This window comes from Spea bombifrons, chromosome 3 (assembly GCF_027358695.1).
Source record: "Spea bombifrons isolate aSpeBom1 chromosome 3, aSpeBom1.2.pri, whole genome shotgun sequence".
NCBI classification, from domain to species: Eukaryota; Metazoa; Chordata; class Amphibia; order Anura; family Pelobatidae; genus Spea; species Spea bombifrons.
Genome location: NC_071089.1, coordinates 12,408,965 through 12,427,809, shown reverse-complemented (window position 1 = coordinate 12,427,809; position 18,845 = coordinate 12,408,965). Strand labels below are relative to the sequence as shown.

General features: G+C 36.2%; 1 protein-coding gene across 1 annotated transcript in view; it reads right to left on the bottom strand.

Moving 5' to 3' along the window:
* CAMKMT (calmodulin-lysine N-methyltransferase) overlaps positions 1–18,845 on the bottom strand; it is a 143,624-nt gene that overhangs the window by 17,422 nt on the left and 107,357 nt on the right. The window contains exons 7-8 of the mRNA XM_053458884.1: positions 14,739–14,805; positions 2,481–2,555 (exon numbers count right to left, since the gene is read on the bottom strand). Of these exons, the coding sequence (XP_053314859.1) occupies positions 2,481–2,555; positions 14,739–14,805 (142 nt within the window). The remainder of the gene's footprint in view (positions 1–2,480; positions 2,556–14,738; positions 14,806–18,845) is intronic.

The window sequence follows — 18,845 nt, the reverse complement described above, 5'->3', positions numbered from 1 at the left end:
ATAACGTCATGCATTATGAGTATCATGGATACAAAAAGATGGAAAATCCAGAATTGTTTTGATATTTGTGTGAAGAGCAAATTTAACTCTAAATCTCTTGGCAAGACCTTGCTTCACCCACATAATCTGGAAAACATCCATATGTGAGCCTGGTCTAAGCCTCTAAAAAGACTGTTGCCTTCCTGCTCATGGCCGCCAGCTCTCTGATCTGACTTTCATACTTAATCTGGTCTAATCCTGCCCGGCATTAACTTCATCTGTGCAATGAAACCTGTGGTATCCATTCTAATATTTGGTGAGGAAGGCATTTACTAAATTACTTGTAGAAATCATATGGTGTTGTTTAGCTCCTTATTTTAATCAGATGATGTATTTCAGGGGCACATTATCAGCGATTAGTTGGAAACCCAGGTCTGTCTTTTTTGAACAAAGGACCTTCCTGAGACCTCACACATGAGCTGCCACATAGTAACAGAATCATACACAAATATTTACTATATTAGAGTAAGGTACATATTTGCAGGTATTGCCTTAGGGTCACATAATGACATAGGTAATATTAGGTGATTAGACTCATGGGAAGTTATGTATAAAAACTGATTGTAGCTAACAATGAATCATCCAAGACCATTCCATTAATTGCCATTGGTAATATGTAGGCCACATGCCCCATGTCCAACGTCCCTCCCTCCTTCTCCAATGTCCATCTTATCTAGGAGGTCAGAATGTTGGCTGCGTATGAGTGTATCACAGTGTTCTATAACAATAAAAGGCACAATAATGTGTATAGAAACAGTACACATGTTTAGAAATTAAATGGTATAAATAAAATAGATTTTTCCACTGAATTACATCAATAATACAAAGTTATAAAAAGTGTTGGTAAACCCTCACCAGGGCCGGACTGGGGAAGATGAGGCGCCCCTGGCACGTGACGTAAGTGCTGCCGGCGGCTGGGTATACACTGGAGAGGCAAATTGGGTGTCTATGGAGCAATGTGGGCCAGGAGCCCAACCCGGCATTACGGAGTGCCAGATGACCAGTCCAGACAAGGCCTTAACCCCCTAGCCACACTTCTTACTATACTCCCTAAATCAATTGTTCATCTGACCATCTCAAAATATGCTTTTAACAAGTTGAAAAACTGATTTTTTATTTTTTTTTTAAAAAAAGGTCAAAATAGCTACATCAACTCAACAACTTCATATCAGTATGCTATAAAATACTATTTTTTTTTTCCAAAATCATATAAATACTTAAATTCAAAAAACTTTCCAGGGCTATGTGCCTTTATCTACATCGTACACAGGACATGTGCAACCGCATTTAGGAAGAACATCTCTTATATAATGGGATAAATGTGGAAAAAAACACATTTTTATAAACTCAGGTTTTTTTAAAAAAAAATATGTACCTAATATATAAAAATAACAATATGGTTTGGAATTCTTAATAAATACTTGTTGTGAAGTGCGAATTTTCTTTAAAGTTCCTAGGTTTGAAACTATAATGCAGCATAATGGCATAATTGATGATGCAATGTCTATGTACACCTTTATATCTATATATATTGCATTCAAAAAGGCAAAAAAGTCCAAGGCCTGTTATTACCCCGTGAGGCATAGGCTTTAATGTACATGGCTTAAATGGTAAATGGTGAATACTTGTTTTCTTAATTATATGTTACTATATGTGCCGGGATCATTTTGACGTAGAATGCACACTATGATACAGTGTTACCTTTTATTACTTGGCTATTAATGATTGTCTACTATACTCGAGCAATCTTCGTAAATATCAAATATAATTTCTGACACTTCCCTCACAATTGATACATAGGAGTTTAAGAATTTTGTAAAGGTCTTGAGCACTATGAAAGAACTTGAAAGGGCTATTATATGGCAACGCTGGCCCATACATCACTCAAAGACATTTTTTTTTATACATGAATTTTTAGAGACTACTAATTAAGAAGGTGTTCGTCAAAACACATTGTGAAAGAGCCTTCACTGGTTTTTTTTTGGTTGAAAAAAAAAGAAAAAAGAACAGATTCCTAGTCTTGCATTAATATCAATAGTCAGATCTGTAGTAACAAGTAAGCTAATTGAGCTGTTTGTGTTGATAAACTCTCTCTTCTTCAGGCTGTTCCTCCCAGAACCATAATTATTTGCAATTTGCTTAACTTGTCCATTTACAGATACGTCAAGCATGAAACAGAAGCAATTTCACAAAATGGAAATACTTCTCAGGATCAGTCTTGGGGAAATAATGTGGTAGAAGTTACTGTCTGATAGAAAACTACCTCGTAACTGTCACACGGAGATGAATATTAATTTGTTGAGGTTAAGGTGGTTTTGTGCCTCACTTGTTGTTTTAGCTCATCTGGCAGAGAGCAGACCGCCACAATTATTTCGGCAAATCTGTTTTTTTCTGTTCCCCTCAACATTTAGCCCCCCCCTCCTTTTCTTAAATGTACTTACCAGTCGGCACACATAACAATGTCAAAATGTCCTTCCAGTTGACAGACGTCTGTCTCATTATCCCATCGTAAAACACTAAAAGAAAAATAAAAGAAAATACGAGGTTTTAATATTTTGCATTTGGGATCATTCTTAACAGAATTACGCCATCAGCTGAAATCATTTCAACAGCTATAGCGGCCATATTTCTCTCATATGAAATATATTATTATATGAATACTTTCTAATTGGTGGAAACAAAAGCAATAAAGAAAAAAGACCACATTTGCATAGAGTCTTCTTAATAGGATCTAATAGCGAACATTTTGTTTCAAACCCAAATAAACCTCGTAAGATCTTTGAATAGGTAGGAGTGTTGTTTACGCTAAAGACATCATTCATTAAACGTTCTTTGAATGCCAGACGACTGTGTTAGTTAGCAATGCAATTAAAAATACCTAAAAGCGAGGATACTGTTACAATCATCCACAGTGTCTTACTAGATCAGTCTGCGCAGCTCAGCTTTCCCCACAATATATGGCTTTGGCAGCTCGAACAATTTTCTCTACATGATACAATCAGATATTTTCAATAGGTAGCTACATCAAGTGAAGGCTCAAACTGTATCTCCCTGTTACAGAAATAAAAATCAGATAATCATTGTTCTGTATAAAAGTGGCTGGTTAACTGTGCTTCATTTTAACGGAGTATTTTTTTTAATTTTTTTTTGAGTTTCAGCCACACTGAATAGTCCTAAAATTTTGTATACATGTTTATAAGGCACCATGTAGCTTTTTTTTTTCTTCTTCAAGATAAAAGCAAAATGTGGATTCCAGAATAAAGTCCATTATTAAAGCAAGTTGGTAGACCCATTGTACAGCGCTATGGAATTTGATGGTGCTATATAAAACAATTAATAATAATAACAATGTTTTTTTTTGTATTTTTGTATTTTTTTTAAAGTTAACCTGGGAACAGTCTCCAGTCCTGTAACTTTTATTTTTTACATGTAGAAATGTTTAGAAATGATGTTTTGCCTATGATTTTATCCAGTTTACTACTTCTTCTGGATGGGTTATTATGTTTTATTGATATAGCGTCGCTTCTTACGGTCCATACATTAAAAGGCTCTGACAGACTAAGACAAACTGATCTATTTATCTAATTATTTCGGCTATTTCCTATTACTGTTATTCACTGCTTAACACTACTTGGGTATTGCTTTTTGGGTTGGACCCTTTGCTGACCTCTGGAACCCTACACTTTTGGAGTTGGACTTCTGGAAATCTTATGCTCTGGCTTTGGATTTTCACTTCGCTTATTGAAGTAACTAACTTGTTGTTTATGGCTTGTCTTTCTAATATCTTACATATTTCTTGGTCAACATTTATTTTGTTTTTACAATATATAAGCCTATTTTGTGGTGAGATCTCACATTTTGAATTGTTTGTCTTTACTGTTTTGTTTTGTACTTAACCTGTGACTACCTGGATTATGTTTCACTCTTGAGATGTTCCAACTAGGTATATTGAGGGAGCTTGTCCATTTGGAAAAACCAATGAGAGAGACACACACACACACACACACACACACACACAAAACAACACAAAAAAACAACAGAGGCAAAGGAAGAGAATACAAGTCAACTAGATGGGAAATAATGCCAGTTCATCATCAGTTTAATTTAAATGTAAAAGAAAGACTTCAATAAAAAAAGAATGTTAGGGCCTTACACTGCTCTTTTTGGTGAATTTGGTTCAACAGTAATTGAAGTATACAATTTCATGGAAGATTAGACCATACAGTTTGCAAATTCCCTGCATATTTAAAACCCTTACATTTATTTAACCCCTGGCTTCATTACATGAGTAAAATTGTGTTTGTGAAACAGTTTAATTTTGTTGCTGTAGTAGCAGCTTTCACTCGTTGGCGGCCAAAACAATTCGAATAATGAGAGTGGAAGGCAAGGATAGCCCGCACAGTAAGGCACTACCAGTAGCAACTAAATAACGAACCAGACAGCAACATCTGAAGAACAAGAGCATCTAAGCCAAATCAGAAGTCAAATCAAGCCAAAGGGGCACACCAGAGGTCAAGTCCATAGAATCAGGTTACTTTGATCCAGAGGTCAGGACTGGAGCAAGTGTTCTAAGCCTAATCAGAATCCAAACTCAGGAAACATGCCAAGGGATGAGAATCCAGAAGAGCGGAGGGCACGGGTGACATCAGCCACAGCATCAGTGACCAAGGGAATCAGTAGCGGTTAATACAATAAATTTAAAGCTGCTGTTCCACCTTGGCCTTTTTCCAACTTTTCTAAACCGTGTATACGTAAATATACCTAACGCTGTATTAAAATAACGTACCCTCTTTCTGCAGTTCCTTGTTCAAAACCTTTTCGCAGCACTGTTCTGGATGCCTGCCAATTTCAGGCACCTTCAGTGTTTGCTTGAAGGTCTTCTAGTTTGAAGGGCATGGGGGGTGATTGTACGAGGTCAGGCATAGAGGGGCGCTTTGGAGGAACAGGACCGATTCTAAGAAACTCTAACATCTCAATAAACCTTTTAATGCAGTTTTTACGTGACAGCGAGCATTGAGGTGGAATTAAAGGGCAGTTAGGATTCTTTTACTTTTTTCCATGATGTAGCTATACAAATCAAATAAGGTTTTTGCAGCAGGTTAAATATGCTGACTAGATGGGCTGAATGGCCCTTATCTGCCATTAAATATAAAAAACAACAACACATTTAATATGTGTGGTTTATTATTTTCTCAACTAGTTGTGTGAGTTATTACCTTTCTAGCATTCACAGACTTGGTTGCCACAGCTGTGCAACGTCATTGTAAGCGTATTTATCAGACCACACATTGTTGGGGCTTACGGAAGGAAAAAATTAAGTTATTACAATTTATATCAGTCTTTAGAAAAAGACTGTATATCGCAATTTTTATAATAGCAGCCATCTTTATTCAAGGTAACAACTGAACATTAATACTGTATTTTAAAACTCGATGAAATTAATCCAAAACATTTGAATTAAATCAAAGCTCAGTAATACCAAAGCAATGTAAACCTGCTGGCTCTACACCAGTATATTGCTGTTAATGAAATAACGGTATAAGAAAAAGCAATACGGAGAAATCATAAAACCCCAATTTTATCATTCACAATAAATTTCTCTTCACAATGCGGAAATCTAATTAAAATGAAATAGAATTGAGCAAGAAAGTTTATAGGATTATAGACAATGCAGACAATTCTAAAGAGTCACCTCTGCATTTCCAAGAGCATATTCATTCCTCGGCTATTTTGTGCCAGAAATGACAAATGATGAAGTATTTAATTATATTCCAAATGGTACTCACTACCAAAGCACAAATTCATAACGCTTCTGAAAAAAGTAGCGCGTTGCAATATAAAGAAACAATAAACTTCTATATGTGACAAGAGACTTTGTCAAATCCATTATTACGGGAAACTGCAGAAGTGTGGATATTTTGGAGTTTAGATTATGACACAGAAGATATAAATTAAGTTTACGAGAGTTCATTATTACGCTACTAATATCCAATGTATCTGTGCATCCTCCAAGAAACTTTCAGGCACATTAGGTATTAGGCACAGGACCCGAAGAGCTCGGTGGTGGCAACCACCAACACTTATTATCAAGCATTGGTCCACCTAGACCCATCTTTTTCTCAAGAATGAATTTTAAAAAACCCACAATACTAACTTGCCAGAAAAGAGCATCGGTATCTGCAGTAGGGGTACTTTCCCCGTCCAGACATTCTCTAATAACGCCACCCTATTCCCCTACAATATGGCTAATATTTTGACCCCTCCATCCCCTGGAACAATTTTACGGTGGATGCCCATCAGCTAGAGTTTTTTATTTTTTTCAGTTATGTAAGAACCAAAGACCAATTCAGTTTTGTACTGGACCGGTCTGTTTTATAGTACAATATTTTTACACCGTTTTGTGCAAACAAAAGTCCCTCTGAGTTTAGGTTTTTGCACAGAATAGTGTTGTTGCATATTTGTCTAAATGCCATAGGACACCCGTACATCAATTAACCTCTTATTATCAGCTGGCTTGTTGAAGATCATGTAAAAGTGGAACAACCTGATCTTCTAAGTATCCAAAAAATCTTGTTTCTGTAGATACTGTAGATAAGCAAACATTTTCTGCCTTCAATCCAAACCGAGATCCTTAACCATATCAGTTACCTCTTTGTTAGAGCAGATTAGGCGGGTGTTGGAACACTTGAAATTTACATCATCCAGGACAGGTATCTTTAATCTATTTGAGTATTTCAAAATAAATTGACAACACTGTTATAACAGAGGGACACCCTTCTGCTATTAAAGTCTGAAATTGTTTGTCTTCAATTAATTTTGCTAGAATTTTAGTTTTTATTTTTCTTTAAAAAAACAAAAACTAGGTCACTGTTATCCTTTTTTGTGAATGATCTAGGTATTGTATTAGTCTTGCTGTTATTAAACCATTACAGTGATTTGGCACAGAAGAATGTTTTCAGTCAAATAGTTTCTTAAAGAATTGGGAAATAGGTGTGTCTACCCTCATCCATCTCAGAAATGGCCATCAAAAATGCTATATATTTGAGAAACGGATTCTTATTATAGCGGCCTTTAAGGACACAAGCTAAGTACAATAGTGCCTATTTTGAAATCGCCCAAAATATTTTGGGCTGGAATGCTTTCAATTTAAAAGCCAGTCTTTAGTTCTTTTTTAGCCCTGGTTAGAACGGAAAGCCCATTATTGGAAAGAAGAGATTAAAGGCATCCTGGGCCCATCTTTTCTGTAACTAGGCCTGATTGATGTTTTTTTTTAAACTTTTTTAGTTCATGGTACTATCCTGTCAAAAGCTATAAACCCCAAACCCATTACTTTAATCAAGCAATGGCCTCTAAAACATACTACATTGATCTGATAAGTAATCCTCCAGGCTAGTCTCCAGTTTAAACACATCTAATGAACTGTAGATAGAAAAGTGCATACTGTGTTCCAGAAACGGACTGGGGATGAAAATCAGCCTTGACACCTTATGGCAAAATGCCAATAAATGCCACGTACCTGGCTGCCTGCTGGCTATGTACGGATAAGCCACGCAAGAGAGAATGAAGGGACATGGGAGGTGTTATGTGGTCACAGATTTTTACTATAACTTATTTTAACAGAAGAAAAAATGAGGATTGGCTTATTGGTCACTTAGATATCACGACGTAAAGTTATGTTGGGTCAGTAATGTAATAAAACAATTCACTTCTTTAATTTTATTCTGTTTAATACACAAATGCATAGCCCTTCAACAAAAGCTCTTAAGGTGTGTGCTCTTCTGTTACTGGGGGGATCCACAGGTGAGCGTTTCATTATTATGTATTCCTCTTTATATTACTCATACATGCATTCTATGGATCCAATGATATCTTTTTGTTACACTTGAACGCTAAAAAATTCGTTAAGTATAGTCTCTATGTACCTTATTTTTAAGCTACCTGCCATACTGGGGGCCAAAAAGGCCAACAAATCTCATTTCTGAGATATCAGAAGAATCGTGCCAAATGCTGAGTTATGGGATAAGTATTATAAAAACAGTCAATGGGCAACTCTGGCGACAATGCCTATGGAATGCTTGTGAAATTCGACAAATGCTTCCCCTTTTGCTTTTGTGTGGTTGTCTGCAAATAATACTGCCCACATATTTAGGATCCAGCTGATTTGGAAGCAAGTACCCAGCAGAGGATCTAGATATTCCTTCTACAACCTCCTGAAACAAAGCAATTAAAATGATTTTCAAGCATAATCACAGTATGTTTGTCCAGGTGTTTATTTCCTACTTATATTTAAGTATTCTCTTCCAGATCAATGTATAATGGCATTCCAATTAAGTTAACTAAACACTTTAATTCTCTGGTTTATTTTTATTCTATAAAAACGAAAAACATTTTTTAGTTTAACGTATTAAATATAAGTATATATATATATATATATATATATATATATATATATATATATATATATATATATATACATATATATAGAAACAACTGTGATCTGTACAAAAAAGAAAAAAAATGAGGAAGTTGAGCAATGTTTTTAATTGGAGATTAATAACACCCAGTAAACAAAATTATGTCCTTTGAAAACATAATCTTACTTTGCAGCAGGGGGTCAGAATCCATTATTCACCAGCTCCATATGTTGTAACACACTCAAATAATCACAAGTGACCTTAAGCCTTGCATTAATGTAAATCAGCGCTGTGTAGTAAATTTGTTTTTGATTGATATTGCAAGATTAGATCCGGAGTCCGACAAGAGTTTCTTTCACGCACTAAGTGCGTGGCAAGAAAAAAAACAAAAAAATCTTGAAAAACACTGTCGGATATCACATTAACAGATGAGATATGCTCTCTTTACAAGTGAAGTATAATAAATTGGGTGGGTATGTGGTGTCTATTTGTTAAGTAGGCACACTGAATCCACTAATGATTGGAAGTACTGAGCATTTATTGCAGTCTAATGAATGAAAATATGTTTTAGATTCCACGTGCACTAATATGATTTTCAATGTGTCAGAATATAATTACTACAGCCATTAATACAAAACTCATCGCGTATCTCGTGCTCTTTCAATTACTCGCCCTTCATGTATTAAACTGATCATTCAGAGAGTTGACGCATTGAGAAACGCAGTAATTATCATTTCTAAATATCCTCGCTTCAGAACAAGTCTAGAGATGTTAAATCTGAGATCAGAACAAGCCTAGTAAGAGATAAATGCCCAAATTATGATTTGGCCAGTTGAGAGGGACTGCGGCTTTGATGCCACGTAACGAATCGTCATCCTTGAATAATTGTTATACTTTATTTATTGAGCGCTAACATTATTATTTCATGCAGTAAAATTTAAATATGGGATGGCCAATATACATTAACACATACAGATATACCAGCAGTTCATGAGCCGGCCTGTGAGCTTGTCTTTTTGGGATTATATGAAGAGAGAAGCAACCGAGGCACCTAAATCCACAGAAGAACGGTTAGTTCTCCAAGATGTTTGGAACATCCTACCTGCCGAGTTCCTTAAAAACCTGTGTGCGAGTGTACCTAAAACTGATGCTGTTTTGAAGGCAAAGGCAATATATATATGTGTGTGTGTCTGTGTGTGTGTGTGTGTTTTTGTGAAACACAAATATTTATATGGAAAAAGGAATCAGGTTTCTACATCAAAAAGGAATCAGGTAGATAATTTGCACTAAATAAAGATGCCAAACACAGATGCATTTTGTTTAATGTTTTGCATTAACATTTCTTAATATGTGATTGCCTTGTATTTAATATTTCATTAACAGAGCTTGTAAATGATGTACTGAGCTTTTTATAGTGTAGTAAGTTAAAGAAAATATAACATTAAAACTGATTGTTAACATTGTATCTGTGTTTTTGCAGCCCTGACAGGAATAGTTAGGGGATTAGCTATATGTGCTTGGGTATTATCTCCTATTTATTAAGCCTTTATATTTATGTATTTCAGTTATCACAGTGGATTGTTCATTTTTTTCAGTGCAGGCATATTAATGTATTCCTAGGAACTGCATAGACAATGTAATAATTATTATACTTAAGATAAGTTCAAGTATAAAAAAAACTACTGCCGTAGCAAAAATATTAGCAGAATTGCTGTAGTGGGATTAACTCAGGAGCTACGATTAGTTTAAGGGGGAACTGTCTCTTATTACAACTACATTTATTCATTATAACTTACTTTTGCAATAAGAGTCTTTGTTTTGGAGATATTTAGCTCAACACAGCTGAGATTGGTGGCAGCCTGTGGCATTACCAGCATTATCTATGGCATTTACTGTACTGAAGTTCTCTCCCATCTCCTCCCTCTATCCTTAAAAAAGGCTGTCTGAAACCAATCAGCAACTTAATAGTGGAGATATGACATATAATATATATATGTACAAACATACACACACAGTCGAGTGAAAAAGAAAGTACACCCTCTTTGAATTCTTTGGAATTTTTTTTATATTAAAACAACAATCATCTGTTCCTTAGCAGGTCTAAAAATTAAGAACAACATACACCGTGTCACGATTTAACAAAAATAAAGCCAAAATGGAGAAGCCCTGTGTGAAAAAGTAAGTATACCTTATTATTTAATAGCTTTAGCAGCAATAACTTGAACTAATCACTTTCTGTATGACAACTCAACTTTGATCTCGTCTGTCCAAACCCAGAAGTCTTGTGGTTTGTTCAGATGCAACTTTGCAAACCTAAGCCGTGCTGCCATGTTCTTTTTAGAAAGAAGAGGCATTCTCCAGGCAACCCTTCCAAACAAACCAGTTGAGTCTTTGTACAGTCATGAACTTTAACATGCTAACCGAGGCCTGTAGAGTCTGAGATGGGTTTTTCAGAAATTTCTCTGAGCATTGTTAACTGTAGAATGATGGACTTTAAATTGTTTGGTAATGGCCTTATAACCCTTCCCAGATTGATGGGCAGCAACAACTGCATCTCTAAGATCACTGCAGATGTCTTTCCTCCTTGGCATTGTGTTAACACACATCAGAATGCCCCAGACCAATAAACTACTAAAACTTTGTCTTTTATAGAGGCGGTTACACTTGGTGATGATCAATTAATCCAGGGCATTTAATTAGCAGCACATGTCTGCTATTTAGCATCTTAATTTCCATGGAACCAGTAAAGGTGTACTCAGTTTTTCCACACATGGCTTCTCCATTTTGGCTTTATTTTTGTTGCGTTAATCATGACACTGTGCTGTTGTTCATCTGAGGATGTATTTACCTAATTTTTTTAGACCTGCTAAGGAACAGATGATTGTTATGTCCTGATATGTTAAAGCATATAATTCAAAGATGGTGTAATTTCTATCTTACACAATGGTATATATTGTTTATTTAGTGTATAGAACCTTAAAATGTAGAGTGAGAAAAATTTAGCAGGTCCATTTTAACCTAGTTTAATGTAAAATATGCAATCAACTATTTTATATACAAAATTAATGAAACTAAAGTGCTATAATTAAATATACAGTCCAAGACAAATCTTTATTTATTGATGTTGCCATGGTTAGCATTATTACACAACATTGAAATGCCATGTTACAGAATATTTATCAATCTTAAGTGCTATAGTTAAATATAAAACATTTTAAATGCCTTATTCATGGATGTAATTAACCAAAACATAATAATAGGGAGAGATGTTATGTAAAGCAAGCCATATTGATTAATATTTAATGACTGTCCACTTTTACTGCTGGTGTTCAGGTAAGTGTTCTATCCGACATGCTGGAAAGAGCACAGAAGATGATAGAATTATGCATGTGCTCTAAATGAAAGAGGTAGTTACCTTGTTACACTATTCTAATGGGAGAATCATACAAAACAGCAAAAAACATTTGATGACAGATAAGATAAAAGGCCCATATAGTCTGCCCATCTTTTCCAACCTGCTGTGACGTTCCAAAGTTTGCTTAGTACCTGATTTTGTCTTTGTTCAGGAGCCATATACCCACCCCATAATTTAAATTATTCACCTCTACCACTTCTGCTGGGAGGCTGTTCCACCTTTCCCCATCTGTCATACTTTTATAACGTAGTAAATAAATCATGAAAAATTGACCTTTTGTTCATTCAAGGATTCTCTTCACCTATATGAATCTAGTGTGGAAAGGGACACTATATTTTCCCCATCATTTAGTAGGTAAAATGTAGTAATACATTGAGAAAAATTTACTTTTTTCTATAGTAAATTGTTCACAGAAAGTGCAGCTAAGAAACACCTTAAATCCCGCTAGCCTTTCACTACCCCAGATACAAGAAAGGAAAAAAAGAGCAAAAAAAATAAACAAAAATAAAATACTGCACCAACCATCAGGAACTGTTCTGAAGACACTCATCAAGGTAATACATTCCATTCAGATAAGATCATCCCATAGTAGTTTTTTCTGTTTTTATTTTTATTATTTTAGCTCTAAAACAACTCCTCTTTAACCCACCCCACAATTGATACTCCTCAACATACAACTAAAAACAAAAAAATAATCTTTCACACACTGCACACAGAAATATTGATTAATCACATGACCAGAACTAGACAATGCTATTGGCTCCCACATGATTTCCTCCATAGAGAGAGGCAATGCCGTGTACCGGGAACCAGATGGTAGTGGCCTGCACAGAGTTGCAGCCGCTCTCTTCATCATGTTATCATGGTGAAGTTAATATGACCCAAAAATGATGAAGGCGCAAAGTGGTTAAACAATACGATCAGCTCGCTCAAGTCATTACGTAGAATCCCCATTCGTCTCTCCATCTGAACTCACAGCTTGAAGCGCTTTAGTGCAGATTCCAAAGCGGTCAAAGCAGAAGTGCTACGACGGGCTAAGAAAACAAGACATTTGTCGGTTGCAGACACTTTCCTGGCAAAATCAGGACTGATGGCAACCTTGGTTTAAAAAAAAAAAAAAAAAAACTTGACAAAGTCCACAGTTATCATTTTAATAACGTGTTTAAATGGGGATTTTAAAAAGCTGTCAGCCTCTCTGCATAGGAGCTTAGCAAAATGCGTATGGATATCGATCAAATCACTAATGCGCTCTTTAGACAAATGTTAGTATTATAATGGGCATACAAACTACAGCTGAATGCTAAGCTATGATTACACTGGGTCATGAGATGTTAACTAGGTCATTGTAATGTTAATTAACCCAACTGCACACTAAATGGCAGCCTTATTGTGCCTGAATTTTTACAACCAAATAATCGATTGCCACATCCTTCCACAACATCAAAAACGAGCAGGATCAGGTATTCAAAACAACATAGACCTTAATTGCATTTTCATGCAGCTGAATGCAAAATTACACACAAAATATGTAAAAACTGATAGAACCACATTATACATTCCAAAACTTGCCAGGTCAAGCAATTAACATTTTAAAGGGAATCTACCTGTAAGGAAAATAAAGGCACATCTGAAACTCGGAAAGCCATTACTGCTAGATGGTAAAACTGAAAATGTATCTCCTTGCATGGATGCTCAGAGATGTACATTTATCCGCAAATCACATTTTCCCCCCCAAAATCAGCATTCATTCTGTGACCACCCAGAGAGCATTATGATGATTGAAATTAAATAAAATATGGGTAGTTTAGCCAACCAGGCTTAAATATTCATATTTCATAGGAATAAAAGGGTACAACAACGTTTGTGATCTAAAAAGATATATATGGGCCATAGGAATGTCAAACACTCCTTTAGAACCGGTAAGTTTATTTAAATACTATAGTAATAGCAAAGATGTATAAATGAGTTATTAGTATTTATGAAGGGAAGCCATTAAAAGGATAACCGCGTTGGGGGTATGTGGCAAAAGACAGGGAGAGCCAGAGGTGGGCATGGCCAGTGTGCAAGGTAAGTAGGGCTGGCACCATGGCCACCCATACACTTTACCGAAAGAGCCACCTTGCTTTGTTCATCTTGAGGTGGCCAAATGGGAGCTGCAACTGACCTCTTGATTTTACAGGTCCCTGGGCCAGTCAGGGGAGATCAGAGAATCTCTCCAACTGGCCCATGATCTCCACTGCCCTCAAAAGCAGGACAGTAGGGCAACTATCTGGGACAGTTCACAAAAATCAGCACCTTCAACAGGGACTGTTGGGAGGTATGCACCCCCAAACCAGGGGATGAATGTGACTATCCCCGATAAATTATCATAACACAAGAAGATTAAAAGAGTTCCCAGGTAAAAGCATCATGAAGACTATCTATGAATCGCTTTCTCTTTATTGCGTAAATGGTTCTGGCGAAGTGTGGTAAATCGGACCATGATGCACCGGTATTCTATTCATTCTAATCTAAGTTCTGCCGAAAATAAACACATCAATTTGAAAATGGAGTCACATTTTGAGCATCATATACCCAGTATCCAGCCAACACTTCATATACCGTTACTCTAACGGCACTAGATGCTGGACCCTGTGTATCTCAATGAACAACGTTACTGGGTATTTTCTCGTTTTCTCCCCCCCCCGACACAGGGGCATACCATGGCAACAAGAATAACAGAGTCTTGAAAATGTTTGCTCCACCACCCATCTACCTTCTCGATTGCCCCCCACTGATATGCCACTGCCCTGACAGATATATAGCAAATTTGTATATCTAGAACATTGTTTCTTTTCCTTCCACGATAACGCAATAAAAACACGACATACCTGCTGGATATCAATTGACTTCTAAGTACTTCTGTGTTTTTGTTCCTTCTGATAATGTCGGCCACATCTGTAAAGGACTTGTTAAGGAGTATATTGTTACTTTCATCCAATTTGCTCTGAAATTTCTAGGTTGCACCCGGTTGGTCTAGAAATCGAAGGATTATATAATTGCTGCAGACCATTCAATATTAGTAACGTGCAAATAAAAATAGTATTGAAGCATAAATAGGAAAGGAACAGGTTTTTTATTGCCAAATATCATTTTCAAAAATGAAATCAATGTAGCTACATGGTGTTACTCTTTTGAACAAAATGCCACCTGCAATTTTTAGCTTATATAGAGAGACTGATGCAATAGTGTTTTTTTTTCCTTCTTGAATGTAGGACAAACAGAACACCACTCAGCATCGCTGACAAAATGATTTCTTTGTACTCAAACAATTCATAGTACAAAAACACATAAAAGAAAAAAAACACATTCTATCGAAATAAGAAAAACAAAAAAGTAAGACATTGGTGCTTGGCAAGAAAATTTGAGAAACAACCCCCTCCTCCCCCTAAAAAAGGATGTTCACCTTGACATTTATTTGTAAAATTCACTACTAGTGTTTAATATACAAGTGTTTAATTTACTAATTTAGAGCACGATTTCAAGATGAAAAAAATAGATTTTAAAAAAAATAAAATGTACGTATAATATAAAATCACAATATTGCTGTAAAACACTCAAAAACATCCTTCCATATTAGGAAATGTGTGCGTGTGCGTGTATAACTTTCTTAAAGAGTCATCAAGGGGAAATTGGAACTTGGAAAACACAAAAATGTCACAAATTGTCTGTGTGACAAAGTAGTTCATCAAATCTGACCCTTAAAATGATGTAATCCCTTCAAATAATTAAGTATTAAGCAGCATCTCAGTTCTGCAGAAGAAAAGAACAATGTCATTTCTGCCTTCTCTAGAATGTGGCCCTTTGGAAGCACAGAATATATGAATATGATGTAAGGTTTCCCTAATCAGTTTTGTTGTTCCTTTAATTTCGAAACAGAAGACTATAGACTATAGACAGGTACAGAAAACTGGAAGTACTAAGAGGTCTTCTGAGCCCAAGGTACAAACAATTTCACTTAGCTGGTCAATGTGGCCTTGGCTCTGACCTAAGGTATAGCTTTCCCCGGCCCACAAAGAGCAGAGGAGTGTTAGTCAGGGCCACGCTGACTCAAACTCATGGCATTGTTTAATATTTAGGTCTTTAGTTATGTTGCAAGTGAGTCCAGCTCAGCTCACACAAAGTTCGAGGTCTGACAGGGTCATGTCGGCCATTTTGTTTCCATGACACACATACATGTTGCTGACCAGCACTTGTAAAGTGCTGCCCTATGCAGTATGTGGGATGTAGTCTGGGCTACTCGGCTATACATTGTATATGGAGTCTGGAAAAATATTGCCAATATAGCACTCCTAGGCCTGACTTGGCTGCTTCCACACTCTTGGCCCATTTGCACTCCTCTGGTTGCCATAAACAATATTTTGGGCTTTGATAATTATTGCCAGGTTGATCTTTAGTGGAATCTGAAGGTATTTCTAGCTTGATTCTGTCTCTCTGTCCATACAGAAGCTGGTATAAGCGTACTTTTTTTCTGCTGCATAACACAGAATTTTTAGCTCTTTTTGAATATTATTTTTACCAGCCATACATTACTTCTCTGCAGTTGGTTCCCAACCCTAACAGCTCAAAATAGCAGTGAGTGGGTAGGCTTACTGGCCATACAATTTAAACTGCGTTTAGCACTGAAATCTCTTTTCCAGTTGGAGACGACTCCTTGCTTAACCCTGCGGCGCTTGAATAAGCCATAGGCACATATTCTTTTCATTACAATGCACCGTTTAGGGCTTTCGCCACTATGAACTATGAAACACAGAGACAACGGACTAACAATGTACACTACACTGGGGACATTTGACAAGTCCAGCAATTGATGAAAAGTCATTACATATAGAGAGGTTGAAGAGGTGAACACAGCGTGGAAATGTAACCATACATTGGATAGGGATATGGCTCCCGGACCTACAACAAGGACTGATTAAGGAATGAGTTAATCAATCCTGAGCTAGACGTTATAAATCCAACGCCATCCAACACTAAGTTCTGCCTTAAAATATACTGTAATCTGAGCTCTATTCACTAAGCCTCAAGTTTCATCCAGTGGTATTCGGTACCTAAAATTCAGAGCAGCGAAACTCAACTCAAGCACTCCTTGCATTAAGCACAAAAAATAACACCAAGTTATGCTTTGCTTGAGTATAATAATTTGAAATTAATAACATATCGGTGTCATACTGAACACTGTGCAATAAAATGGTAGAATTTTTTGTTTTTTAACTTGTAAAGATTACATTTTAAAGGAAAAGTTTTGTGTATGACTTGGAGGCGGAACTTACAGTAATCATTATACTAAATACCGCTCTGGCGTGCCATAAATCAAGCAGGGCAGTTCCGCCACGCGCGGGGAAACCTATTGAGGAGAAGATTAGGTTTGAAATTATACAATTTATGGCTTAGAATAAAGGAGTCCAAAATTCTTTTGGACTCCTTTCTATAAATATAAGCTTTGAGCTTTCTACGAAATAAAGCAGATTGTGCCTCACTTGCCTAAAGAAATTGTTAATAGCGCATATAAATGGGCTTTGTTATTAACATAAAAACTGCCTAAGTTGTTAACACCACCAATGTGTTAACATTTTTGAGACACAATATAGCAGTTTGAAGAGTTTTATAATGAAACGGTTTAGTTGGACTTGGCACAGTGAGAAGTAATAGAACATAGAACACTGTTTTTTAAAATAAATATGTTGCAAGAATTTTTTAAAAAATGCAGAATGAGTAGCCAATCAGGAAAGGCAGGAATATTGTCACACACCTTGTGAAACAAGATACCCTAAAATGGCTTTTTAAATGGAAAACTAGTAGGATTTATTTAATTGCACTTCAGCACCTGAACCACTTGCGTTGACCTCTGAAATAACCAACTGATTTTGATAAAATGTTCATCTCCACTATTTGTTATTTTCGAAGGGTCCCCTTACTTGCTCAAACTTTGTAGAAATGCGTTAACAACAGTTTTCAAATATTCAATTCTGGTACTACATTTTTTCTTGTGATCCTGAGTTTATCCAAACTGTTCTACACACGGAACAATTACCAAAGCAAATGGTGGCCGGGCAGAGCATAAACACAAGACTTGAAGATTGTTTTTTTCAAGGTGGGGCAATGCATGGTAAAGATGGAATGGAGGCTCCATAAAATAATTAGGCTGGTTACATATGAGCTCTCTCATCTAACCAACTATCCTGTTACGCCCAAGGGAGCTGGATCACTATATATATATATATATATATATATATATATATATATATATATATATATATATATATAGTGAGAGAGAGAGAGACAGAGAGAGAGAGAGAGAGAGAGAGAGAGAGAGAGATAGATAGATAGATAGATAGATAGATAGATAGATAGATAGATAGATAGATATAGTTTTGCAATAATGGCACAACCATAGATGAGTCTAGGTTGAAATGCAATAAGTACCTATAGTGTGCACTCTAATCATGATTAAAGTTATGGGGATGATCTCAAACTGGTCTACAACCCTTCTTTAGATGTTTAGCGTGTATTGAATTTTGGAGGCAGGATAATTTAGACGCTATAATTGCAGTGGAATAACAATTTCATCTTCCTTGAAAATTCACGTTAAATGAATCAAGAGAACAAATGCAAATAGACATCTTCTATTTCCTCTCTTAATCTCCAACAGCTTCACTGTAGAAAGCGGCCCTCCGTGCCAGTATTACCATTCTGTGCAGCTGCAAATCATTCTTCCTGGCGTATAGTTCAATTTCCCCGTAGTCTGTGTTCGCCGCAGAGCAGTGTCATGGCTAAATAGCCTTATATGTGGCAGAATATTCCTAATAGCGTAAATTAGCAACGTAAAGTCTAACTGGATATACATTATTCAAATCTGATACAATTATAAAGAAATAAAGGCGATGATTAAATATTGAACACGACATAAATTTACAGGAATCTTTTGGATTTATGTA